Raw genomic sequence first — 27,912 nt, 5'->3', positions numbered from 1 at the left:
TTTTCGACCAAAACTAATACTTTCTCATATGATGAGAATGTAATAAAAAATTAGTTTTTTGCAAATAAGTCGAAAAGTTTTAAGTTTAGTGAAAAGTTGTCAACAGCAAAGTTGTAGCTGATGGTAAGAGGAGAAAAAAAGTCTCTGAAAGCAAGCTTCCATAGGCAATAGTTTTGGAGATAATTGAGTCGGAATATGGATTTTTTGTTAAAAAAATGATAAAAAATATATATATATACGGTGGTTTTTCCGGAAATTACTAGTTTTTGGTTAATGTGAGCATTTTTTGAGTACAATGGGGTGAGAATATGTGGAAATTAATGTAATAATTTTTTTCTCTTTGAGAAATTTTGATTTTTAGCGTTATTTTCGGATTTTTGAGTATTTTTTTGTTATTTAAGAGCCTATAACTCCGAAATTTGACTTTCTATGAAAAAATGTTGTAGAGGAAAGTTGTTTGTATTTTTCTAATCTAAAGTAATATAAAGTTAAAAACATTGAAATTTGAAAAAATTGAATTTTTAAATTTTTGAAAGTACTGTAGTTTGTGTAATTTTCGACGAAAATGGCTGGCTAACGAACTCGATCTGTATTTTAACACTAACTTTGTGCATGCAAAGTTGCAAGTTGATACAATAAGTTTTTCAAAAGTTATCGTGGCGACACCATTGTGTCTACAGACAGACACGAAGACAGACATACGGACAGACACTTTTTTTAGACCATGTTTTTCGGACTCAGGGGACCCCAAAACGTCGAGATTTCATGAAATTAGCGAAAGTCAATTTTCGACCAAAACTAATACTTTCTCATATGATGAGAATGTAATAAAAAATTAGTTTTTTGCAAATAAGTCGAAAAGTTTTAAGTTTAGTGAAAAGTTGTCAACAGCAAAGTTGTAGCTGATGGTAAGAGGAGAAAAAAAGTCTCTGAAAGCAAGCTCCCATAGGCAATAGTTTTGGAGATAATTGAGTCGGAATATGGATTTTTTGTTAAAAAAATGATAAAAAATATATATATATACGGTGGTTTTTCCGGAAATTACTAGTTTTTGGTTAATGTGAGCATTTTTTGAGTACAATGGGGTGAGAATATGTGGAAATTAATGTAATAATTTTTTTCTCTTTGAGAAATTTTGATTTTTAGCGTTATTTTCGGATTTTTGAGTATTTTTTTGTTATTTAAGAGCCTATAACTCCGAAATTTGACTTTCTATGAAAAAATGTTGTAGAGGAAAGTTGTTTGTATTTTTCTAATCTAAAGTAATATAAAGTTAAAAACATTGAAATTTGAAAAAATTGAATTTTTAAATTTTTGAAAGTACTGTAGTTTGTGTAATTTTCGACGAAAATGGCTGGCTAACGAACTCGATCTGTATTTTAACACTAACTTTGTGCATGCAAAGTTGCAAGTTGATACAATAAGTTTTTCAAAAGTTATCGTGGCGACACCATTGTGTCTACAGACAGACACGAAGACAGACATACGGACAGACACTTTTTTTAGACCATGTTTTTCGGACTCAGGGGACCCCAAAACGTCGAGATTTCATGAAATTAGCGAAAGTCAATTTTCGACCAAAACTAATACTTTCTCATATGATGAGAATGTAATAAAAAATTAGTTTTTTGCAAATAAGTCGAAAAGTTTTAAGTTTAGTGAAAAGTTGTCAACAGCAAAGTTGTAGCTGATGGTAAGAGGAGAAAAAAAGTCTCTGAAAGCAAGCTCCCATAGGCAATAGTTTTGGAGATAATTGAGTCGGAATATGGATTTTTTGTTAAAAAAATGATAAAAAATATATATATATACGGTGGTTTTTCCGGAAATTACTAGTTTTTGGTTAATGTGAGCATTTTTTGAGTACAATGGGGTGAGAATATGTGGAAATTAATGTAATAATTTTTTTCTCTTTGAGAAATTTTGATTTTTAGCGTTATTTTCGGATTTTTGAGTATTTTTTTGTTATTTAAGAGCCTATAACTCCGAAATTTGACTTTCTATGAAAAAATGTTGTAGAGGAAAGTTGTTTGTATTTTTCTAATCTAAAGTAATATAAAGTTAAAAACATTGAAATTTGAAAAAATTGAATTTTTAAATTTTTGAAAGTACTGTAGTTTGTGTAATTTTCGACGAAAATGGCTGGCTAACGAACTCGATCTGTATTTTAACACTAACTTTGTGCATGCAAAGTTGCAAGTTGATACAATAAGTTTTTCAAAAGTTATCGTGGCGACACCATTGTGTCTACAGACAGACACGAAGACAGACATACGGACAGACACTTTTTTTAGACCATGTTTTTCGGACTCAGGGGACCCCAAAACGTCGAGATTTCATGAAATTAGCGAAAGTCAATTTTCGACCAAAACTAATACTTTCTCATATGATGAGAATGTAATAAAAAATTAGTTTTTTGCAAATAAGTCGAAAAGTTTTAAGTTTAGTGAAAAGTTGTCAACAGCAAAGTTGTAGCTGATGGTAAGAGGAGAAAAAAAGTCTCTGAAAGCAAGCTCCCATAGGCAATAGTTTTGGAGATAATTGAGTCGGAATATGGATTTTTTGTTAAAAAAATGATAAAAAATATATATATATACGGTGGTTTTTCCGGAAATTACTAGTTTTTGGTTAATGTGAGCATTTTTTGAGTACAATGGGGTGAGAATATGTGGAAATTAATGTAATAATTTTTTTCTCTTTGAGAAATTTTGATTTTTAGCGTTATTTTCGGATTTTTGAGTATTTTTTTGTTATTTAAGAGCCTATAACTCCGAAATTTGACTTTCTATGAAAAAATGTTGTAGAGGAAAGTTGTTTGTATTTTTCTAATCTAAAGTAATATAAAGTTAAAAACATTGAAATTTGAAAAAATTGAATTTTTAAATTTTTGAAAGTACTGTAGTTTGTGTAATTTTCGACGAAAATGGCTGGCTAACGAACTCGATCTGTATTTTAACACTAACTTTGTGCATGCAAAGTTGCAAGTTGATACAATAAGTTTTTCAAAAGTTATCGTGGCGACACCATTGTGTCTACAGACAGACACGAAGACAGACATACGGACAGACACTTTTTTTAGACCATGTTTTTCGGACTCAGGGGACCCCAAAACGTCGAGATTTCATGAAATTAGCGAAAGTCAATTTTCGACCAAAACTAATACTTTCTCATATGATGAGAATATAAAAAAACATTTAAATAGTATGCCTGCAAAGTCGTATTTTTTATGCTGCCCAGATGGGTGTTGACACCGTCTCACAACTGGTGATAAGCTGTGTTTCATACCCAGAAATTATCGCTATTTTGAAAAAGGAAAATTAAATTATTTTCAACCGTAGATTGGAACAATGCAATATTGCATCACAAAATATAAGGAAAACACTAATAGAAAATGCATTACATTTACCTTTTCCAATTAATTAACTTGGAAAAAAAGTACTTTGCATTTATTGAAAAAACGCTTTTTAGTCGATTATCACACAGTGTTGGTATTTAACAAAAACAGTTTATATATCCGCTTCGGCGTACACGAAAAAGTTGGCTCATATAAAAAGAAATGTTTTTATATAAACCATGAAGGAGTATAAGGAGACATATCTCCAATGGGAAAATTTCCTGATATTGACTGTACTTCTCTGCAGTAAAATCGACAGGCACGCGAAAAGTAATAGCCTCATGTTCACTGATAACAGCGCCGCCAAACGGGAGAAATAAGTGCAATTTTACATTTTAAGTATATTTTTATCTTTGACAGCTGATTGATATTTAAGGTTAGAGGATCCTCTGAGTGTTGTATTGTAAAATAGATGAACAGAATTAAATAGTTTTATACGTTATATAAATAGAAAGGACTTCAAATAAACAACCAAAAATTCTTTGCATTAAATTCATAAATGTCTGTTGGTAAAAGTATAAAAACTTTTACCCTTACAAAATAGTATATTAAATAAACTTATCATTCTCGGTGCTTTGAAAAAACACTTTTTTCAGAAGCATTTTTATTTGCTTTATAACTAGACATGCAATTTTTTTATAAAACAATTCATATAACTATTATTTTATTGTTATTATCAACTTGGTACATAACCAAAAAACTACGTAAACAAAACTTTTATCATGGACAGCATGGAGGGTATATATTTTCTCCTGTAGGGGCGCTAATATCAGTGAACAAATTTCCGGTATGCCAATTTTCGTGCATGGCGATTTTACGCAGTCAAGTACAGTCAATACCCAGTAAGAAACGAAAAATTGAAAAGTATTAAAAAGATTCTATTCTTTTGAATGCCATTTCTGTCCAATACTTTTCTATCCAGTGAGAGCAATATAAATAGTAACGATATCAATCCTCTTGAATACCCAGTAAGAAAGCAAAGATTAAGAAGCATTAAAAAATTCTATCCTTTTGAATACCATTTCTGCCCTATGCTTCTGAATTCCGCGACAGTAGTATAATAATATAATACTAATATTTTTGACATATAGAATGTTCAATTACTTTCAAATAACTGCACTCATGAATTTATTTGCTATTTTAAAAAGGAATAATTATTAAATTATCAGTTAAGAGGGTTAAAAGTGTTTAAAGGTCTCTGAAATTTTTAGGTTATGATTTATTGTCTAACAGAATAACGGCCCTGACTCGTTTAAATGACGTTAAATTGGTAAACAATCAATTTTTCAGCAAGTTTTTCTTTGAACACAAACACTTTTTACAAAATCTGCCACTGTATGTATCTTATAAATTACAAAAATCCAGAAGATTGCTTGAATGCATGCAGAAACGCGGTTCCAATGAAAAATTGAAAGTGATATAATGACAGGCTGTAATAATTTCGGATGGGATAATTGGAAAGCATTCAGAAAAAAATTTTGTCTTTGTTAAAAATTACAAAAAGAATTGAACAGCATTCATTTTTAGACGAAACGTGGTCCTATCATGGTATAGAAAAGTATTGGACAGAAATGGCATTCAAAAGTATTGGATAATTTCTACTACACCATACAGAGTTTGAATTATTTCAATCCTTTTCAATTTTTCGTTTCTTACTGGGTAGGGAAACATATACATACTTCTCCTTATACTCCTTCATGATATAAACCAATCGGCTTTTTAATATTGCATGTTAAAAAAAATTGACTGTCTCACAACTGGAGACTCTCCCCTAGACAAAAAAATTTTTGGTAAAAAAGTGAATTTTTCAACTTTAATTGTAATTAATTCTATAATTTTTAATAGAATATATTACTTTATATACATCAATCGATTCGACTTAATGCAAAGAATAAGATTTTTGATTTATTTTTTAATAAATAATAGCATTTTATTGTACAGCAACATGATTTTTAAGAAAAAATTAATTTTTATTAAAGGTGCAAATTTTTTATCTATAATTGGTTTTAATTCTATAAATTTAAATACAATATATACTTTATATATACCAATCGATCCGTCTTGGTGCAAAGAATAAGATTTTATAAATAAATGAGTAAGGTTTTCATTTCTTATACGGCAACATAATTTTGCGGAAAGAACTCATTTTTTGATAAAAATGCGAATTTTTCAGGTTTAATTGTGATTAACTCTGTAAATTCTCATACAATTTATACTTTTTATATACTAATCGATTCGTCTTGATGCAAAGAATAAGATTTTATTATATATTAACTTCAATAACCAACTTGAAAAAAATTTTTTGAAAAAAAAATTTTTTTTTGAGAATTTTTTAAAGTCGATCAATCTATTTCGAGATATTTTTATAATAAATATACCTGGTAAATTTTAGCCAAATTCGTTAAAACCTCTTCGAGTTATCGTGTTCACAAAAATCGGGATCCACACACACATACACACACATACATACATCCGGACAATTGTTCAGGGTCTTATATAACATATAGTCCTATATATGTGAAAATGTCATAAAATCAGCAAAACTAAAAATTCGATAAAAAATTATACCTTTTCATGTGTTCAGAATATGAAAAGTAAAAACTTTGAAACTGTTTAACTCAAAAAATATTATGTAAGATAAAAATATATTTAATATTTATACTTTCATTAATAATTACTTTTCTATTTTTAAGACCTTTTTTCATTAATAATGACAAGACTTCCGAAAAGTTTAGACAAAATTGGACAACTTTTATTTTTTTAATAGGACACTTAAGGAATTTTGTTCCTTATAAACAATTATTAGGCCATCCTAAATTATATGAATCCATAGCCAAAATAACAGGTAAGGTCGAGAGGTACGTGAAACGATACCTAGAAGTAAGAATCAGTAAAAACAAGTCCAACAAAATTTTTACGTTTACTGCCTCAAGCAGTTAATGTATTTCGCAGATAAAGATGAGACTAGTCTCTCAACTTTACAACCTGTTAGTGCTTGCTTGACCGTTACCTTGAATGTTAAGATTGAGTAATACTCTTTTCAATATTTGCGTTTGGAATCTTTTTTATATGAATTCATAAAACTCTCGAATCTCTAACTTGTTGCATTTATTCAAAGCCTTTTAATTTGGCTAACTTGCTCGAAAGGTTTTATAAACCGTGAAAAATGTTTCTAAGCTACCTGCAATTAGGAAATTTGTAAGTTTTTAAATACTTTCATTTTAGTTATATAATAATTTGAATAGGCAAATGAAGTAAATTTTATTATGTTTTATTAATAAGGTTGGTATATTGTCTAAAAAATTTCTTTAGTGTATACTTTTCTTTGCTTAAATATATTTAAACAAAGAAAATGTAAAATGTATTTCACATTTTATACATTATAAATAAAGTTCGTATTTAATTGAAACATAAATTACTGTTAACTTAATAATTTTTTGATTTTATCCCTCATTCGTCTTAGTTAATTTAAAAAACATTGAGATTAACAAATATGAGAAGTGTCGCATGTCGAATGATTATCGATCTATAAATTCTCGCTAAAGTTGAGAATATCGTCAAAATAACAGTTAGAGAATTGAATTTTATAGTTTCATTTCACTTCTTTAATCCTCCTATGCATACGTTTCCACCTACAAAGTCACTTGCAAATGCATACATTTTTCAGAATGTTGGATTTACACGTCGATCGGTATCTAGGGGTTTTCGGGGTCCCTGATTACGAATTCGGGGTCAGAATTCCAAAATTCAAAATGGCGGACCCAATATGGCGGTCAACAATTTTGAAAAAATTTTCTAATCGTCCTGTCTATCGCTATCTATGGGTTTTTGAGGTCGCTGATTACGAATATAAAGTCAAAATTCAAAATGGCGGATCGAATATGGCGGACGACAATTTTGAAAAAGTTTTCTAATCATCACGTCTATCGCTATCTAGGGGTTCTTAGGTCGCTGATTACGACTAATTCTAATTATTTTTATTATTATTATATACATACATATATATATGTATAAAAATTTTTTTTTGATTCAATTAACTATTTATCGTCTATTAAATAAATGTTTACTTGAATGAAATAATTTTAACTTAAGACAATTAAGTTGTATTTTAATCATTAATTTCAGTAATTGAAGCAAATACCACCTAATTAAATTAATTAAAAATAATTTGACTCAAGTAAATATTTTTTTGACAATATATAAGTAATCGGTTATTTGAATGATATAATTTATTTTCAGTTTAGTCTACTTATTATATTTCTAAAATTTTGAACCTAAAAGTGAACAACGATATATTTTGATTAATTTTATTAACTTTAATTTGATTCACAAAATGTTTTTACATCACATGAGAAAGTATTAGTTTTGGTCGAAAATTGATTTTCGCTAATTTTATGAAATCTTTACGTTTTAGGATCCCCTAAATCCAAAAAACATAGTCCGGCGATTGCGTCTGTCTGTCTGTAGACAAAAAACTTGTAGACACAATAACTTTTGAAAAACTTATCGGATCTTTTTTAAATTTAACACACTTAAAATTGGTGTTAAAATGAAGGCTAAGTTCGTTAACCAGCCATTTTCGTTGAAAACTACAAAAACTACAGTGGTTTTAAAATTTTGAAAACTCAATTTTTCAAAATTTTCAAATTTTTAACTTTACATTATTTTAGATCAGGAAAATACAAACAACTTTTCTATATAACATTTTTTCATAAAAACTCAATTTTTTTAAAGTTTTTGGGCTAGACCAGTTCAACTGTGTTAAAATTTTTTTATTGATTTTCCAAAGTGTTAAAACTTTTATAGAAATCTGTACTTCACAACAAAACAAAAAACACTTTTAAGCGTTTTTTGAAATCTGAAATTTTTGTTATTTTTTTTTTGCATTAACAAAATATTACAACATTTATAAAAAAATTAATAAGGGTAAGGGGCCCCAAGGTGGCCACCCATCTTTTGAACGACTGTAATTCCTAAACGGTATTATATAACATAATTAATAATATATGCCCTGAAACTGTATCTCCTTAGCTAACTTTAAAGTAACAAAATTTTTTTATTTTGCTAAGAAAAATAAAACTTTGGAAAAACAGCTGCAATTTTGCTTTAAAAAAAGTGTCCCCAAGGTGGCCACCATACAAAAATTCACTGAAACATTATAAAAATAGTTGCAACAATCAATTAAAGGTAGGGTCATTTGGGGTAAATGTAAAAGGAATATCTATTTTTCACCAAAAACATTAGTTTTTTTTTTGTTAAAAGGTAAAATGGACGGATTTCTTTTGCATAAACTTGTTACTTTCTAATCTAATCTAATCTAATCTGGCACCGAGATCGAGCTGGATTTTCCTCAAGAGGGGAAAGTAAGCACCTAGGTTATAGAACCCATTGTACCAGACTCCAGTTCGATCGTTTATAGCAACTTCTTAGAGTCCTGTTCTTCTCCAGAAGTCCAGTATCTCTTCTATCGATAGGTTGCTCACCTGCTTAGGGTCAATAATTGCTTGACCCCAGCTAGATAGCCTGATCCTAGCTAACGCTGGGCATTCAGATAATATGTGAGTCGAAGTTTCGTTACTTTCCCCACACAGTCTGCACATAGGTGAAACTTGTCTGCCTATTTTATGCTGATGGTAGTTCAATAGTCCGAGACCCGTAAGTAGACGAACTACGGTTCTAACTCTGATCTTATCGAGTTTTAGGAGATCGCTCGCTCGCCTCTTGTTAAGTGCTAACCCCAACAGAGTTTTCGCTTGCCTTCCCACCCCAACGCTCGCCCAATACTTCTCATGTTCCTTTTCACCCCATCTTTCTATGGCTCCCTTAACCAAGCATGGCATTATTGCCACTGCTGGTTCAGGACCTATAAATTTCGTCTCGGAACCGGTTTTCGCCAAGACGTCTACTCTTTCATTACCCTTGATTCCCGAGTGTCCCGGTACCCAAATCAATGAAAGTCTATTTACTGAACCCAACTCATCTAGTACGCTGCGGCATTCCCAGACGAGTTTTGATTCTATTGCGGGATTTTTCAGAGCCCCTAAGGCCGCTTGACTATCCACACAAATACTAATCCTCTTGCCCTTTGTTCCATTTCGAATGGATATTTGAGCGCAAGTTAAAATCGCACAGACCTCTGCCTGCCAGACCGTGGCATATTGTCCTAATGACTCAGCCACTTTAATGCGGCCAGTTTTCCGATAAATTCCGAAGCCTGCACCGCAGTCTATCTTGGAGCCATCTGTATACCAGACTTCGTCCCCAAGTGGAAAACCTTTCTTCCAGTCTATTCTGGAAGGTGTAATGATCTTAAAGCGGAGTTTAAATTTCACCCTCTTGATCATTCTATCTTGCACCATACTTAATTCTGGTATTGATAGAATTGAGCGTGGAAGCTTGGTGTGTAAACCACCAACTCCACCCTGTGTGCACCCTTTTGAGACCAGGCCTGTTACCTTAGCCTCACCATATTCCGCTTCCAGGGCCCTTTCTCGAAGCATGCTATCGATCCACTTAACTAGCGGCTCGGGCACACCTCGCATCCTGGCTGCCCTACAAATGGCTTTACTAGAAGTGTTAGGGAAGGCACCTTCGATATCAAGAAAGGTGCCAACCGCATAACCCCCGCTGCTAATTTGTCCCTCTATTCTGCCTACTGCCGAATGGAGGGCTGTTTCTACTGAGAAGCCTGCTCTATATGCATGCTGTCCCTGATGTAGGGGAAAATCTCTAAGACATTCCTGTCTAATAAAATTATCCACCAGTTTCTCTAACGTCTTTAATATAAAAGAGGTTAGGCTAATTGGCCTGAAGTCCTTCGCCGCAGTATACCCTGACCGACCGGCCTTCGGAATAAACACAACCCTTGTCTTTTTCCAAGACTCCGGTGTATAACTTAGAGCTACGCAAGCTCTCATAATTTTACACAGGGGTACTCTAATACAATCCAATCCCTTTTGCAAAAGAACCGGATATATACCGTCCCCCCTGAAGCTTTAAATGGTTTGAAAGTGCTTATTGCCCAATCAATCCCTTCCGGAGTTACAACCCTGGCTGCTAGTTTCCAGTGTTTCCGATTTCCTCGGTTCCTACCTGGTCCTATGCCATGGCTGTTCTCCAGACCTTCTCTAAAGCCCGGGAAGTTTACCTCCATCAGGTGCTTTAGACACTCCCTTTTATCCTGGGCATACTGCCCATTAGGCAGCTTAATAGTAGTTAATTTTGCCATTGGGTCTCGAGCTAGTACTTTATGAAGTCTTGAAGCTTCTGGTACCCTCTCGATTCCCTCGCAAAAACTTCTCCAACTGACACCCCTTGCCCTCTCTACTTCTTTCTTGTAAGAATCGCGAGCGGTATGATATTCATCCCATGCTCGCTGATGCCTACGTTTCTTGGCTTTATTAAAAAGCTTTCTTACAGTTTTCCTATGTTCCTCCAAACGGGGGGTCCACCATTTACCGCCCCCATTGAAGCCCATTTTCTTAACTACACAGTTCCTTTCAAAGGAACAGATAATAGAATCTCGCAGATATTCCGCTGCAAGCTCTAACTCCTCCATCGTTCCATAGGAAGTGGGGAAGCATGCCATGGAGGGACTTGTTACTTTACTTCCCTAGAAAAATTTTATGAGGTACAAAAAAATATTGATGCACCTGAATCGGCTGAAACTGACTGCTTACATTTACTCCGAGATTTTGAAATTTTCCTAAAATTCGGGGTAAATGTAAACACCACTGTAGTTAAACGAGGTTTAAGAAACAAGTTATTTCAAGTATACTACTGTTTTAAGGGATGGAAAAACTGAAAACAAATTCTTCGTAGATGTATAGTAAATCAACCAGTTGACTGATAATGAATCATATAAAATAAACAATCAACCATTACAAAATTAGTAATGTAAAAACTTAAATAACTTGAACATATTTTAATAGATTTTTATTCAACTTGGTAAAAAGAATTTTTTAAGGTTGCTAAATAAGAATCTAAAATCGAATTTTTAAATTTCATAATGGAGGCATTATTCCTGAACTGCCCCAAAAATAAAAAAAAGTTCTTGGATTTCCTTTATACTTTGGAAATATGTTACCCTAGTAGGTACAAGTTACTACACCAATTTACAGGTCCAACCCCCCACCCCAATCAAAAGGGTGGGGGGTTGAAATTTCAGCCTAAACTCGAACATGCATTCTTTAAACATTTGTAGTTTCTACTTAAATTATTCAATAAAAAAAAGTAAGTAGTGTTTTAGAAAGGTTTTTTTGTGTACTTTTAAAATATTTTATTTATATAATAAAAAAAAAAATTTTTTGCAAAAATTTTTTAAAATAAATAGTTTTTTGCAATTTTGTGCAAGTTCGGTAGTTTTTATTTTCTTTTTAATAATCTCAAATGAAAGCTTGGGAATTCCCCAAAAAGAAGATATAAGTCTGAAAATGGGCCGAAACAATTTGCCAAAGATATAGTGTAATAAGTAAAATTTGTCCGTCCGCTCGCGCACTCCAGCGCGATGAACAGTGGGATTTTTTTTCAACTTACTATTGAAAATTGTCTAGAAACTACAAATTTTATCGGATGTTGATGTTCTTGATTTAAAATTACTAAGAGATCCATCAAAGTCGATTTTTGAATTTTTAATTGTTTATTTTTTTCTTGTTACTCAAAAATTTGACAAATTACAATATTTTTAGAAAAAATCATGTTAATTTTTTTATTTTTCCATTACACATGATCGAAATCAATTTAAATTAGTCTAGTATGACCACCGGACAATTAATAAAGCATAATACAATTTATTTAAATTGTTGCAAACAATGTTAATTAACAAATAGATTACTTCGGACCTTCTTCATAAAAAAAATTGTTTTTTTTTGCAGACAAGTTAAAATTTATGTCTAATTTAGTAAAAAACTATTTTACAGTTAAAAATTATCATTAATATTAACAATTATATAAACAATAATCAACTTCCTTTTGTATTTGTAAACATTTTAGTCATTTTTTAAACTTTAAATAATTTATATCATATGTACATTCTTTCAAAAACTTAAAAAATTTATTTGCTTAAACAATTACATTTGTTATAAACAAATTTTTCATTTTTAAACAAATAAGTAGCTTTTTTCATCAAACAAAATTTTTTCCTTTTTTTTATATTTACTATCATAAAAAAGAACTCCTTAATGAAATGGGAATACTATAAATTATTCATTTAATTCTAACGAACATTATAAGTTAAGAAATATTTATATTTTTAATGAAGTAAACCATTATTCAGTTAAATCAGTTTACATTTAAATGCATATAAATAAATATATTTTTTCTGTGAAAAAAGAACAAAGTTAAATATTTGTTAACTTATAATGTTTATTAAAATTAAATGAATAATTTATAGTATTCCCATTTCATTAAGGAGTTCTTTTTATGATAGTAAATATAAAAAAGGAAAAAATTTTGTTTGATGAAAAAAGCTAATTATTTGTTTAAAAATGAAAAATTTGTTTATAACAAATGTAATTGTTTAAGCAAATAAATTTTTTAAGTTTTTGAAAGAATGTACATATGATATAAATATTTAAAGTTTAAAAAATGACGAAAATGTTTACAAATACAAAAGGAAGTTGATTATTGTTTATATAATTGTTAATATTAATGATAATTTTTAACTGTAAAATAGTTTTTTACTAAATTAGACATAAATTTAAACTTGTCTGCAAAAAAACCAATTTTTTTTATGAAGAAGGTCCGAAGTAATCTATTTGTTAATTAACATTGTTTGTAGTTTCTAGACAATTTTCAATAGTAAGTTGAAAAAAAATCCCACTGTTCATCGCGCTGGAGTGCGCGAGCGGACGGACAAATTTTACTTATTACACTATATCTTTGGCAAATTGTTTCGGCCCATTTTCAGACTTATATCTTCTTTTTGGGGAATTCCCAAGCTTTCATTTGAGATTATTAAAAAGAAAATAAAAACTACCGAACTTGCACAAAATTGCAAAAAACTATTTATTTTAAAAAATTTTTGCAAAAAAAATTTCTTTTTTATTATATAAATAAAATATTTTAAAAGTACACAAAAAAACCTTTCTAAAACACTACTTACTTTTTTTAATTGAATAATTTAAGTAGAAACTACAAATGTTTAAAGAATGCATGTTCGAGTTTAGGCTGAAATTTCAACCCCCCACCCTTTTGATTGGGGTGGGGGGTTGGACCTGTAAATTGGTGTAGTAACTTGTACCTACTAGGGTAACATATTTCCAAAGTATAAAGGAAATCCAAGAACTTTTTTTTATTTTTGGGGCAGTTCAGGAATAATGCCTCAATGGTCGATTCAATATAGCGGTCAAACATAAACTATGACTAACTGATTAACACAAAGGAAATATGAAAGAAGACCTAATTTCCTTTTCTATGTAATTTTACATTGCCAAAGTAATGAAATTGTGAAATAGAAGCAAATTTATTCAATTATTTTCTTTTAAAATGTAGTTCAAGTTCTGTTTACATTTACCCCGAGTTTTCAAATTCTCGGGGTAAATGTAAACACTTAATTATTTATTAACTAAATTGACGAAAATCAAAAATCAAAGTCAATTTTTGTTAAGGCATTAATAAGGAAGAATTACAAATTTTAGTTTGATTTTTTAATTTATTTTTATGCAAATGCGAGACAAAATACTGAAACAGTAAAACTTTGATTTTCAATCTTTTTTGCATTAAAAGCTAACTTACATTATGGCATTGCCAATTGTCAAAATAAAATATTGGCAATACTCAGAACATCTTGTAGGTGAGGTGAGGTAAAAATATTGACGTCGTAATTATTTTTAAATTTGTAAATTTAGCTGAAACATCTACTGTTTACATTACCCCTTGTTTACATTTACACCAAATGACCCTAATTTTATTTGAATTGTATTGTTTTTTTCTTATAATCACACAATCAATAGTTCTAAACGGTTTTTTGCTTATAAGAAGCCATTTTAAAATATTGTTAATTATTTATCCTATTTCATACATTAAAAGCTAAATTATTTTATTATTCATCATAAAATTTTCCAAATCGATAAAATTTACATTTTACATAATATATTATGATAAATATTCTAATCTAATCTAATCTGACACCGAGATCGAGCTGGATTTTCCTCAAGAGGGGAAAGTAAGCACCTAGGTTATAGAACCCATTGTACCAGACTCCAGTTCGATCGTTTATAGCAACTTCTTAGAGTCCTGTTCTTCTCCAGAAGTCCAGTATCTCTTCTATCGATAGGTTGCTCACCTGCTTAGGGTCAATAATTGCTTGACCCCAGCTAGATAGCCTGATCCTAGCTAACGCTGGGCATTCAGATAATATGTGAGTCGAAGTTTCGTTACTTTCCCCACACAGTCTGCACATAGGTGAAACTTGTCTGCCTATTTTATGCTGATGGTAGTTCAATAGTCCATGACCCGTAAGTAGACGAACTACGGTTCTAACTCTGATCTTATCGAGTTTTAGGAGATCGCTCGCTCGCCTCTTGTTGAGTGCTAACCCCAACAGAGTTTTCGCTTGCCTTCCCACCCCAACGTTCGCCCAATACTTCTCATGTTCCTTTTCACCCCATCTTTCTATGGCTCCCTTAACCAAGCATGGCATTATTGCCACTGCTGGTTCAGGACCTATAAATTTCGTCTCGGAACCGGTTTTCGCCAAGACGTCTACTCTTTCATTACCCTTGATTCCCGAGTGACCCGGTACCCAAATCAATGAAAGTCTATTTGCTGAACCCAACTCATCTAGTACGCTCTGGCATTCCCAGACGAGTTTTGATTCTATTGTGGGATTTTTCAGAGCCCCTAAGGCCGCTTGACTATCCACACAAATACTAATCCTCTTGCCCTTTGTTCCATTTCGAATGGATATTTGGGCGCAAGTTAAAATCGCACAGACCTCTGCCTGCCAGACCGTGGCATGTTGTCCTAATGACTCAGCCACTTTAATGCAGCCAGTTTTCCGATAAATTCCGAAGCCTGCACCGGAGTCCATCTTGGAGCCGTCTGTATACCAGACTTCGTCCCCAAGTGGAAAACCTTTCTTCTAGTCCATTCTGGAAAGTGTAATGATCTTAAAGCGGGGTTTAAATTTCACCCTCTTGATCATTCTATCTTGCACCATACTTAATTCTGGTATTGATAGAATTGAGCGTGGAAGCTTGGTGTGTATACCACCAACCTTCCACCTTCCCTGCGCAGTTAACCTGCTCATAGTTAGAGCCGCCTTTTTCACCGCGGCAATATGCAGAGGTACCTTGGCAAGCATGAATCCCAACGCAGCTGTTGGCGTGGTCCTCATTGCCCCCGTCATACCCCTGAAAATCATTGCTTGCAGTTGGCCTAGTTTCTCTTTAACCGTTATAAGTTGAGTCCTAGACCACCAGACAACCACCGCGTGAAGAAACCTTGGTTTTAAGATCATCTGATAGAGCTAGTTGACCATATTAGGCCTTAGTCCCCATGATGACCCTATCGCCCTTTTACACGCCCAAAACGCGTAACGCGGTACAAAACCTGCTATACTGATATTCGAAATGTTTCCTCCAAACCAGCTTTTTATCCAGGATTACTCCCAGATACTTAGCCGATTCAGAAAAGGAAATCTCTTTTCCATAAAATATCGGTTTCTTCAAACTCGGTACCTTATATTTTCTTGTGAAAACTACTATATTCGTTTTCTCTGGGTTTACAGAAAGTCCAGTCAGATTGCACCAATCCTTGACAATCTTAAGCGCACGTTCCGTATTTCCGTATTTTGCCATTGGGTCTCGAGCTAGTACTTTATGAAGTCTTGAAGCTTCTGGTACCCTCTCGATTCCCTCGCAAAAACTTCTCCAACTGACACCACTTGCCCTCTCTACTTCTTTCTTGTAAGAATCGCGAGCGGTATGATATTCATCCCATGCTCGCTGATGCCTACGTTTCTTGGCTTTATTAAAAAGCTTTCTTACAGTTTTCCTATGTTCCTCCAAACGGGGGGTCCACCATTTACCGCCCCCATTGAAGCCCATTTTCTTAACTACACAGTTCCTTTCAAAGGAACAGATAATAGAATCTCGCAGATATTCCGCTGCAAGCTCTAACTCCTCCATCGTTCCATAGGAAGTGGGGAAGCATGCCATGGAGGCCTTGAGGTCTTCACTATATGAAGCCCAGTCGGTACTCCTAGGATTACGTCCCCACTCCTGTTCCCGATCCTTCGATTCCAATCTAAACGTAATAAGCCTGTGGTCCGAGAGGGAATCTTCATCAGACACCCTCCAGTCCCTCACGCCATCACAAAAAGACTTGGAACAGATCGTAATATCCAACACCTCTTTTCTGTTAACAGTAACGAAAGTCGGCTCATTACCCTGATTTAAAATATCTAAATCTGTATCTAACAGAAAATCTAAAAGTCTTCTGCCTCTATCGTTAATGTCAGTGCAGGAAGCTACTACAACCTCCCTTTTATTTCCGTTCTTTTCTAGGTACTTAGCCTTAACAACAACTAAGTCCCTGGTAGTTAATTCCAATAGAGGGAAAGCATCTAGACCTTTATAGATCAGACAAGCCCTTGGAACTGGTATGATAAATATTACATAGTAAAAAAAAAATTCAAAAGTGATTCCTCTTCTTTTGCAGCATTTTTCCTCTTACATATGGGCACTAAATTTTTCCTTTCTCATTGAGAGGATTTTCCTCTTTTATATTTTCTATTAAATGTCACTTTTTAAACAGTTTGAAGCTTTCATAAATTTTATGATTAAAAATAATCAATTTAAAATTCAAATTTTCTTTAATTAAAATTTTTAACCTCCTTGTGTTAAAGAAAAAGTAAATAAATAAACGGACTAACATCAGTAGTCCCACGCGAGAATTTGTTCCGTTTGCATAAAATCATACTTATTTCTTTCCAGCTATAAACATTTTATTAGATAGTAAATTCGGAGTAATTTTTCAGCAAGTTAAACAAAACACAGAACATAAGTTTTATCAGTTTCGATCATCCCATCCTCGCATTTGTTTTGACAGGTAAGCTAACCGCTAATTTTGGTCTGCTTCTGATAGGGATGTTCGATTTCGATTCGATTCTTAAAAAAATCGACGATTTCGACTATTCGATTCGATTTTTGTAATCGATCTTTACTAATCGATTTTTCTGTGAATCGAATCTTAAACATAGAGAATCGGATGATCGATTTTCGTTTCTTTCAAGCACACGAGAATAGTGAAATAAGATTAGTTCTTTAGAAAGCTACATCGGCAGAACCAATAAAATTACAGTATTTCCTTCAATGTATGCACATATCCATATGTCTGCGCACGCCTTTGGTTCAAAAATGCCAATAAAGGCTTGTGATATTTCAGTTTTTTAAACTGATAGTTCTATATTTTAATTTAACAATATTTTATTGTAATTTAAAGAACCAAAGATTTGTAATTTTAGAGCGACAATTTACATTCGCTTAACAAAATTAAAAAGTGCATTACCATTTCAGTTTTTAACTCATAGATTAATATTGAAATAATTGTCTGAATTTAAAACTATTTTATTGTAAATACAATAATAAACCTTTATAATTTTAGAGCGACCATTTTAAATCTGCTTTGAAAAACTTTAATGTTTACATAATAAGACTGCTTCCAATGTTCTCTACGTAAAATAAAAAATTTTACTTTTAATTAAATTTAAAAATTATTTCTTTTTTAACCAACTTTTAAATAACAATTCAATTATTAATTGTTTTAAATTATTAAATAAATTAAAATATTAATAATTAATTTTTTTGAATCGATTTTTTATACGATTCTTTGCGAATCGAATATTTTAAGGTCGATTTTTTAAAGAATCGAATCTACTCGTTTCGATTCCGATTCGATTCAAAAATCGATATTTTTGAAAAAATCGAACATCCCTAGCTTCTGAGCATTTAAATCTCCTCAAGGCATCCTCGCCAATCTCGATAGTGCCCCGTCGATTATCGAACATCGAGAGATCGATATATCGCTGACGTCACAGTTTAACGCCGGCTACGGAGAAGCTGCCTTCCTCTAAGGCCCAGCTACTCTGACGTCACTCTCGCACTACGAAGGTGCTACGTAAGTATCGAACGCCGAGATATCAATAGGGTCGGCCTGCTCTAGACTAACGATTCTCCGGCGTTATTTATTTTCTCCCGATACGAAATATCAATCCGCTCTTTGCCTAGTCCCTTCCCTTCGCACGGTGACCGGTAACAAAATTAACCAAAGAAATTTTAATCTTATTAACTACCCCCATTAAAATTAATTTTCATACTATACAATATTTTCTTGATAAAACTCAATATAATTGAGAAATAAATAAACTTAATATTAGTATTCTTACTCAATTTAATGAATAATCAATTCTTCTAGAAGGGTCAAATACTCTACATAAATTAGTTATCATTTAATAACTCATTTACCTTGATTTACCTTGATTCAATCGACCAGGAACAGCATCAACTTTAATCCCTACAGAAGGAACCGCAAATGAATGAATTACATCCCCAGAAGAAATTAAAAATCGAATTTGTACATCTATTTGTAACACTAAATTTTCTGTTCTATCTAATAAACGAAATCTTCTTAAAGAAATATCCTTCACTATATATGAATCCACTCTTTTTCTTATAAAATCAGAATACTCATAAGATCAATACCATTGATGCCCTAATACTTTAATAGTTACAAAAGGGGAATCATGAGAAACCTCATCTAATATATGAGGCATTTTACGTGAAATGTCCTAAGTTGAAATTTCAACTTCTTGAAAAAAATTAAAACTCAGGGAATTTGTTGTTCTATCAAAAAGAAATGTGCCCCAACAAATATTTTTCATTTTTTTGAAAATTTGAAGGGGGTAGAGGGGGGTCAATTTGACCAATTTTGCTAACACCGGCTACTTTAATTTTTTCTGAACATACTTGTAATGGGAAAATTTTTTTAGAATATGTTCATGAAAGGTTTTTTTGTCCTCTTTCCAATGGTGTATTTTATTTTTTAATATTTTAAAAATTTACCCTAATTTTTGATAATTAATATTTAATTTTCAAATTTTTAAAAATCAGTCCGTTTTTTTTAAATAAATTATTTCAAACGAAAGCTGAGGTTTTATCCTATCGGCATCTAAATTTTCAGAATGCCCTTTTGTTTTGTTTTTGAGTTATTAAATTTCAAAGAATAAATTGCGTCGTGGGCGCCTCGCCTCACGCAGGTTGCCACGCGGCTCAGTGCTACCGCGACGCAGCGCGCCGCAATTTATTCTTTGAAATTTAATAACTCAAAAACAAAAAAAGGGCATTCTAAAAATTTACATGTAGATAGGAAAAAACCTCAGCTTTCGTTTGCAATAATTTATTTAAAAAAAAACAAACTGATTTTTGGGAAATTGAAAATTAAATATTAATTATCAAAAATTAGGGTAAATTTTTAAAATAATAAAAAATAAAAAACACCATAGGAAAGAAGACTCTAAAATATTATTATTCATTCTATTATTGGAGAAGCTGAATCTTGTAATATTAAAATAAATCACTCTTTTATTTTTTACTTAATTTGTAATGAACCTTCTAAATAAGAATGTCCTAAAGGTAGAGCTAAATGTAACCACTCTACCGACACTATTAAATAATTTTTAAATATCACTAATCGTTCTACTATAAAAGATTTCCAAATAATATAAATTAATATAAGTATTCTTACAATTGAAATTAATGACCCAATAGATCAGGCGCGTCCAACCTATTTCCCCGCTTTCCTTGTTCAGACTCCTCCATAACTCTACCACTCCTCGCACATTGCTGTGGAGGTTTTGGTAAATAATTACCAATACTCAATAAAATCCACGCATGTTGTCAATAATAATATAATGTTTTATTTAACTTAATAAAATTTGAGATAATACAAAATGCCGTGCTGGCTGATAAGTTACGACTTATTCTCTCGAGAGTAAATACTCAACTAACTATACATTTGTTTTATTCTATACCTCTCAAATCGGAGAGGAAAGGCAAACCCAAAGGTTAGTTCTAATGTAGCGATAATGCCAACCTTAAGCCAACCGCCACATTGCTTTTTCAGTCCGTGAATCTGCGTGCGCAACTGTCCCGCCAATGATTTTAAATTTGAAACCGTAAATAGACGATTTTGTTTTCAGGGTTTAGAAAAACTGATTAAATAGCTGTAGTATTGTTTTTAAAATATGGTACATTAAATTTATTTAACAATCTTTAAAAAATAGGTATTTTGAAGGCAATTTTAAATTATTATTGTAGACTATTACATTCTTTTATTCAATTCAAAAATTATTTTTAATTCTAAAATAAAAATTTTTACATTTATATCACATGACAAGGTATTAGTTTTGTTTTTATAATTTTTTTTAATTTTAATTTTTTTTTAATTTTTAAAAATGTTTATACTTTTTTTATATTTTTTATGCTTATTACATTTTTTATAATTTTTTTACTTTTTATAATTTTTTTAATAATTTTTTTAGGATTTATTTTATTATCAATTATTTATTTAACATAAAATACATATTATAAATTAAATACATGCATTTATAATTATATGTTTAAATCTAAAATTTAATTTTTAGTGAGATACTTGAGCCATTTTGTGAAACATTTTGTCTTTTGATATTTCATCAATATCAATTGGAATTGTTGTAGTAGCTAGGCGAATTGCACTTTTAAGAGAGTCATCACTTAATTTATTTCTATGTTGATTCTTTATTATTTTCATTGTTGAAAATATACTTTGGCAAATATAGGTGGAACCAAATATGGAAAACATTTTCAAAGCGAAATCTCTTAAATTTGCATATTTTTCTTTTGGCAGTAATTTATAAAATTCTTCTGGTTTTTCCCCAAAAACTTTTGGTACAAAAACATCTGCTTGTAAATCGCATAATTCCAATTGCAATTCAGGTATTTGATTTGCAATATTTGCAGCCAATGGATTAGCAAACAAATTTATGTCTCCTTCTAATTTCCGAATGTCTTTAAAACGATGCGAGTTAAATTCGTGAATTACCCGTCGTAAAAGTGGTAGATGAATTTTGAAATCAAGATTTGGAAATTCCTGTAAAATTTGCATGCAACTTGGAAAATGAATAAAATTATTTTCTACTAATTGAGATTCAAAAAGAATCAATTGTTTTGAGAAACTACTAATATTCGAAAATAAATTAGCAATATTATGATTTTTGCCTTGTAATTTCAAATTGAGATTGTTTAAATGCTTTGTAAGGTCAGTAATGAATGCCAACTCGCTAAGGAAATTTGGACATGTTAGTTTTTTTGGAAATCTGATGTATCAGCTTTAATTTCACCATTTTTTAAAAAATTTAAAATGTGATTTTTTAACAAGAAAAAACGTTGTGAACACGTTCCCGCACTTAACCGACGACTTGTCGCCACCAAAAATAAATCATTATACTTTGTTTCGATTTCTGACAAAAATTATTTTAATTGACGGTGTGTTAATGAATGATTAACACAGTAAATTTGTAATTTTTATCATTGTCTTCAAAGCATCTGTATCTTTTATGGAGTTACCGCATAGCGATTGCTGATGAATTAAGCAATGAAGCACTAAACTATTAATGTTATTTGCTCTGAGCTGACCTACAAATCCTTTATCAGTTCCTTGCATAGCGGGGGCTCCATCAGTTGTAATGCAACTACATTTATCAAAATGGTCATTTTGAGCATTTACATCTTTCGGTTTCATTCTTATTGTTTGATGTTTACTATTATTATACGCATTTACTAAATCACTTAATATGTCTATCCATTTGTAATTACCGCGTAAACTGAATTGCATCCACATTTTATTCTTCAAAGTACGATTAAATCGCTCACAAATTGACGCTTTCAAATTACTATGCGTAGAATACAAGTTAATGTTATAACTTTTAATGAGATTTTCAAACTGTGAATTATAAAACTCTTTTCCTTTATCTACTTGCAAATTTTTTGGTATACGTTTTTTAAATAAAATAGATTTCATTGCCGCAGTCACATCTTCACCTTTTTTGGACTTTACTGGAACAGCCCAAGCAAACTTTGAAAATGTATCAATAACGGTTAACAGGTACTTGTAACCTTTATTTTCTCTCGCATAAGGTTGCATTTCAACAAGATCAGCTTGCCAAGTCTCGTCAAAACCACGAATGTCAACATTTCTTCGCTTATAATTTTTTCTCGCTGGTTTATGTAACTCTTTCACTAACTGTAGTTTTTGATCCTCCATTGTTAATTACCTTCAAGTGTGCGCAGTCTGCTGTCTAATTGTAAAATAATCTCTTTGCTGGTAGACATCATCTCTATATTTCTTTCAATACTGATTCTTAGATTTTCAAAATATTTTTTATCAAATCTTCTATCTCTGAAATCTTTACAACATTGTCATTTATATCATTTCTCACAGAACCGATTACATCATAGATGGCGTTCGTTTTAGATTCAATAACTTTGTTTACAGTATTCAAGTTTACTGCATCACTGTTGCTCTCAGCATCAGCTACGTCACAAAGTTTCTTATTTTCAATATTAAAATCTCCTTCAGCAGTCAACTTAAAACCAAGTCCTGGAGGACCTCGATTTGAAGTTTCTGAGCTTTTAAACTGACGTCCGAATATGTCGATACTCATCATGAAAATGATAAAAATTTCTACAACTGTTAATTAATAAACAATTCCAGCTTCTCTCAACTCTTCAATAATTGATATAATCTCATTATTATGACTGGGATTTCCAGCTGCTTGAGATGCCAAGAGCAATCTTAAACGATCAACCAATTCATTAGGATCATCCCAATAAACATAATCAATTTTTGCATCTTCTTGTTGAGTCATATATTCTGAAATTAAACCTTCACCAGAATGTACTGCTATATAGTTTAGATATTTTAAACTCTTTTTATCTCTAACAGCGCCATCTGCTTTGTAATATTTTTTACGAGCATTAGTTGATATTACAATATTTTTATAATTTTCTCGATCAACTACACTTAAAACAGCTTCTTCTGGAACTTTTTTGAATAAAAGCTCAAGTAAACCTTTCGTTGCAGGATGTTTTATTACCTACACTAATATTATTTTGTTCAAAATTTATTCCTGAATTACCAATCATTAATAGCCCTTTAGATAATTTACGAACTCCATATGAAGGATCTAAATCTTTTCCCTTTTCATCCAACATTTGAAGATATAAAATAGCACCATCTTTCTCTGATTTATCTACATCTCTATTAACATCTCTATCTTCATTATCATCATCATCATAATCATAATCATCACCGTTATCATCATCATCAGCAGCTGTTGCAAATGATAAGTCATCTCTTAAAAATGAATCATTCTCTTTCTTAACTTCTTGATCTTCTTCAAACTCTAAAGGAAGGTCTCCCTCTCTTTCAATTTTTACTGGTCGAATTTGTTTGACAATTTCAATATCGTCAACTAATTTCTGAATTGGTGTCACTATAGGTTTAAAGGTATTATTTAAAGTCTGTTCAATTTCTTCCTTGCCCAGTTTCATCAGTCTATTCTTTCGTCGAATAGCATCACTGGCTTTCGCAATTTGACAAAGAATATCTTTTTGCTTTCGCAAATGTTTCAAGTGTGTAGAAGACATGTTGATAGACCAATGTCTTGAATGAAACTGTTTACAAAGAATATCATTTCTCTAATTTTATAAAACAATCAAAACATTTTCTATATCTACCATCATTAATATCACGATCTTTATCAATCACTATAAAATCATGCTTATTTTTCCAACAAGAGTTGCAAAGTTTTTTAAATTCCATAAATGTCATATCAGTATTTACATGATCATCATAAATATGTCTAAGATTCATTTCATCTTGTTTAAATAAAACTAGTAAATTAACATTGTCACGTATTAAATGTTTTGGAATGCGCGCATATGTTTGACATAAATAAAAGCAATCCACCGCTTTGTGTCTTCCCATAGCAAAAAAGGCCTTAATATTATCTTGTTTTTAACATGCTACGTCATCAAATATAAATATTGAGTTGGGTAACGCATTGTTTGGTTCTACAACATCCGCATGTTCATTAAATGGAAAGTAGTCAACACCCTCTACTGGTTGCAAAATGTTTTCTAAAAATTTGTATTTTGGTTGATATAACGATTTTGAGTACAGATAAACATTTTCAAATCGTAATCCATTGGGATGTATTAGAAGAGCAAGTAAAGCATTTGTCTTTCCACAATTTGACGGTCCACAAAATATTGCTCGCACACTATTTGGCAATAAGTTACCATGACGATTTTCTGTTTTCTTATTACAATCTTGAACAAGAGTGTCAAAATTGTAGACTGGCAATTTAATCGACTGTGCTTCAAACTCCATTCTTACGATAACTGAGGTTAAAACTATAAATACAAGGTTTTTAATAGTTTCAATGTCAGTTCACTGTAGACACTTGTAACGTTTGCATGCAAGTCCAATAATGACGTTTATGTGGATCTAATTTCTTAGGAGATGTTTGCGATTTTGTGTCGATGGTTAACTCTTTCATGCTTTGGGCAAGGTCCACGTTAGGCCCTACTGTCGAAGGCAACTGGGATAATTGACTATTACTGTGATAATTGACTATTACTGTCATAATTTTTTTGCTAGATCATTAAAGGTCGACTGTTTGTAGTCAAATGACAAAAAACTATAAATACATTGGTTATATAGATTTCCACTTTAGTCTTGAAAAAGTTTTCCCACCGAAAAGAATATAAATATGGGTGTAAATAAAAAACAAACTAGTTTAAAGAAAACTTCGAAAAGAGTAAGACGAGGTAGAGGTGTCTTGAATAAAATTATCAACAAATTACCTTTTGAACTTCATATACCTGGATATCAATACTGTGGTCCAGGAACAAAATTGGCGAAAAGATTAGCACGAGGTGATCCAGGAATCAACCCTCTTGACGCTGCTTGTAAACAGCACGATATTTCTTATTCGAAAAATAGGGAAAGTGTAGAAGCAAGAAACGCAGCTGATAGAGTACTTGCTGATAAAGCTTGGCATCGTGTGTTTGCTCCTGACGCAAATTATAGTGAAAGAGCTGCAGCTTACGCAATAACAAATGCAATGAAGGTCAAATCAAAATTTGGTATGGGAATCAAGTCAAAAGAAAATATGAAGAAAAAGAGAGAAAATAAAAAATCAACGTTGAGGAAGATTGTAACCGCAGCTAAAAAATCTATGAAATTAGATGCAAATGCACAGTCTACTATTAAATCAGCACTTGAAGGTGCACGTTTAGCAGTTAAAATTGCTGGTGGCAGGCAAAAAATAAATAAACCTCGAGTTTTACCGATACCTGCTAAAGTGGGAGGAATTTTACCTTTTCTTATTCCTTTGTTTGCGGGTTTAAGTGCAACAAGGGCTCTAGCAGGGGGAGCAGCTGGCATAGCAAAAGCTTAAATAATGCAAATTCTGCAAAACGTCAACTAGAGGAAAGCAAGCGACATAATCAAACAATGGAATCTATTGCCTTAGGAAAAGGTCTCTTTCTAAAACCATATAAAGCAGGACTAGGCCTTTATCTAAAACCCTACAAATTAGGACAAGGTTGCAAGTCAAAAAACTTGAAGTAAAGCTACCTCACCGTGCGCTAACAGATTTAGATTTACTAAAATTTGCAAAAAGTTTAAAAATTCCATATTTTCGAGGAGTTTTTATGCGAAATGAACTACCTATGCGTGGTCCTAAAGAAAATGAATTTGCAATTATTAATCTAGATGATAAAAATGGTCCTGGTACACATTGGTGTGCCTATAAAAAGAATAAAGATAAAATCATATATTTTGATAGCTTCGGTAATCTTCGACCACCTTCGGATCTTGTTAAATATTTTGGTGTTGGTAGCATAAAATATAATCATAAACGATATCAAAACTATAATTCATATGTAGGCGGACATTTATGTCTTAAATTTTTATGTAATCAATTGAATATTCCTGATTTGTATACTTTGCATATAAATAAATTATATTTTTAGTTTAAATGGCAGTTATTAATTTGACCTCATCATGGACGATTCACTTATTTTAACATTGTCTGGAAATTCTTCCATCTTAGAATCTCAATTCTTTCCACCAATAGAGTTGTCTAATTTTAAAAATTATGCTCTTGGTCTTGTCGAATTTTTAACTTTTAATTCTATTCCTAATATAGATGTTGGAAAGAATAAATTTTACGTAGGAAATGAAGAAATTATTATACCCACAGGAAGTTATGAAGTTAGTGATATTGATAAAGTTTTGCATTTAATTTTAAAAAATAAAGGAATTAATTTTAGAATCAAACCAAACAATAATACATTGAAATGTACAGTTTATTGTGATGAAGAAATTAATTTTAAACCCAATGATTCTATAGGTAGTTTGTTAGGATTTTCTCCTCGCAAATTAAAAGCTCAAGAATACCATGAGTCTGATCAACCAGTATCAATCATTAAAATAAATTCATTAAGAGTAGAATGTAATATAACAACGGGAGCATACATTAATGGTGAAAAAGTGCATACAATTCATGAATTTTTTTACATTGTTTCACCAGGATATAGAATAGTGGAAGTACCAAATCACATCATTTACTTGCCAGTCGCTGTCAAGACAATAGACTATATTCAGTTGCGAATTGTAGACCAAGACGGAAATTTAGTTAATTTTCGAGGGGAAACTATAACAATAAGGCTTCATATTAAATCCCTTAAATAATGGGTATTGTTTTTAATAATAGAAAAAGGATTGGTTATAAAATTAAAACACAATGCCAGAATCAAATCAGTCGTCGGCGAATCTTGAAGAGATTAACACCTCAGAACCTACAACTACTAAAAAATCTCGGTCTAAAGATTGTAAAAAAAGGAAGAGAGTAAAAAAGAGATTTAAGGTTATTTTTACTTGTATTTGTGCCTTTGTATTTCAACGTATTATTATTTGCTATGGAAGGGGAAATTTTAAATATTGATTCACCAGTAATTTTTGATGAATCTATTGCTCATTATGAAGTTCATGCGCAACAACCATACACATCATCAACATACAACAATAGTGACGAAATCCGCATCACGGTACAGAATCAGGATCATTGCTTATTTCCAAGCAAAAGCTCGATTCACATCACTGGAAAACTTGTGAAACCTGATGGAACAGCTCTAGAGCGTACAAATTTAATTTCTAATGGCATATGTCATTTATTTGATGAAGCAAAGTATGAACTTAATAGTGTAGAAATTGATAAAAATAAAAATGTAGGTCTCACAAGTTTAATGAAAAATTTTATTTCTCTCGATTCTAGTCAAAATAAATTTCTTGAAAATTTTGGCTGGTTAGAATTTACCAATGAACCAACCTTAACAAATGCGCAAGGTTATTTTGATGTTTGTATTCCTCTCAGTATGATTTTTGGTTTTGCTGAAGATTACCAACAAGTT

General features: G+C 31.6%; 1 protein-coding gene across 5 annotated transcripts in view; it reads left to right on the top strand.

Moving 5' to 3' along the window:
• Positions 1-6,375: 6,375 nt before the first annotated feature.
• LOC122504126 (peroxidasin-like protein) overlaps positions 6,376-27,912 on the top strand; it is a 316,998-nt gene continuing 295,461 nt past the window's right edge. For all 5 annotated transcript variants that reach the window (XM_043615053.1, XM_043615054.1, XM_043615052.1 and 2 more), the window contains exon 1: positions 6,376-6,589. In XM_043615053.1, coding sequence (XP_043470988.1) covers positions 6,558-6,589 — 32 coding nt within the window. In that variant the 5' untranslated portion in view covers positions 6,376-6,557. The remainder of the gene's footprint in view (positions 6,590-27,912) is intronic.

The sequence above is a fragment of the Leptopilina heterotoma genome, unplaced genomic scaffold, assembly GCF_015476425.1.
Source record: "Leptopilina heterotoma isolate Lh14 unplaced genomic scaffold, ASM1547642v1 Lhet_279, whole genome shotgun sequence".
Lineage (NCBI taxonomy): Eukaryota > Metazoa > Arthropoda > Insecta > Hymenoptera > Figitidae > Leptopilina > Leptopilina heterotoma.
This window is presented reverse-complemented; position numbering and strand designations above follow the sequence as displayed.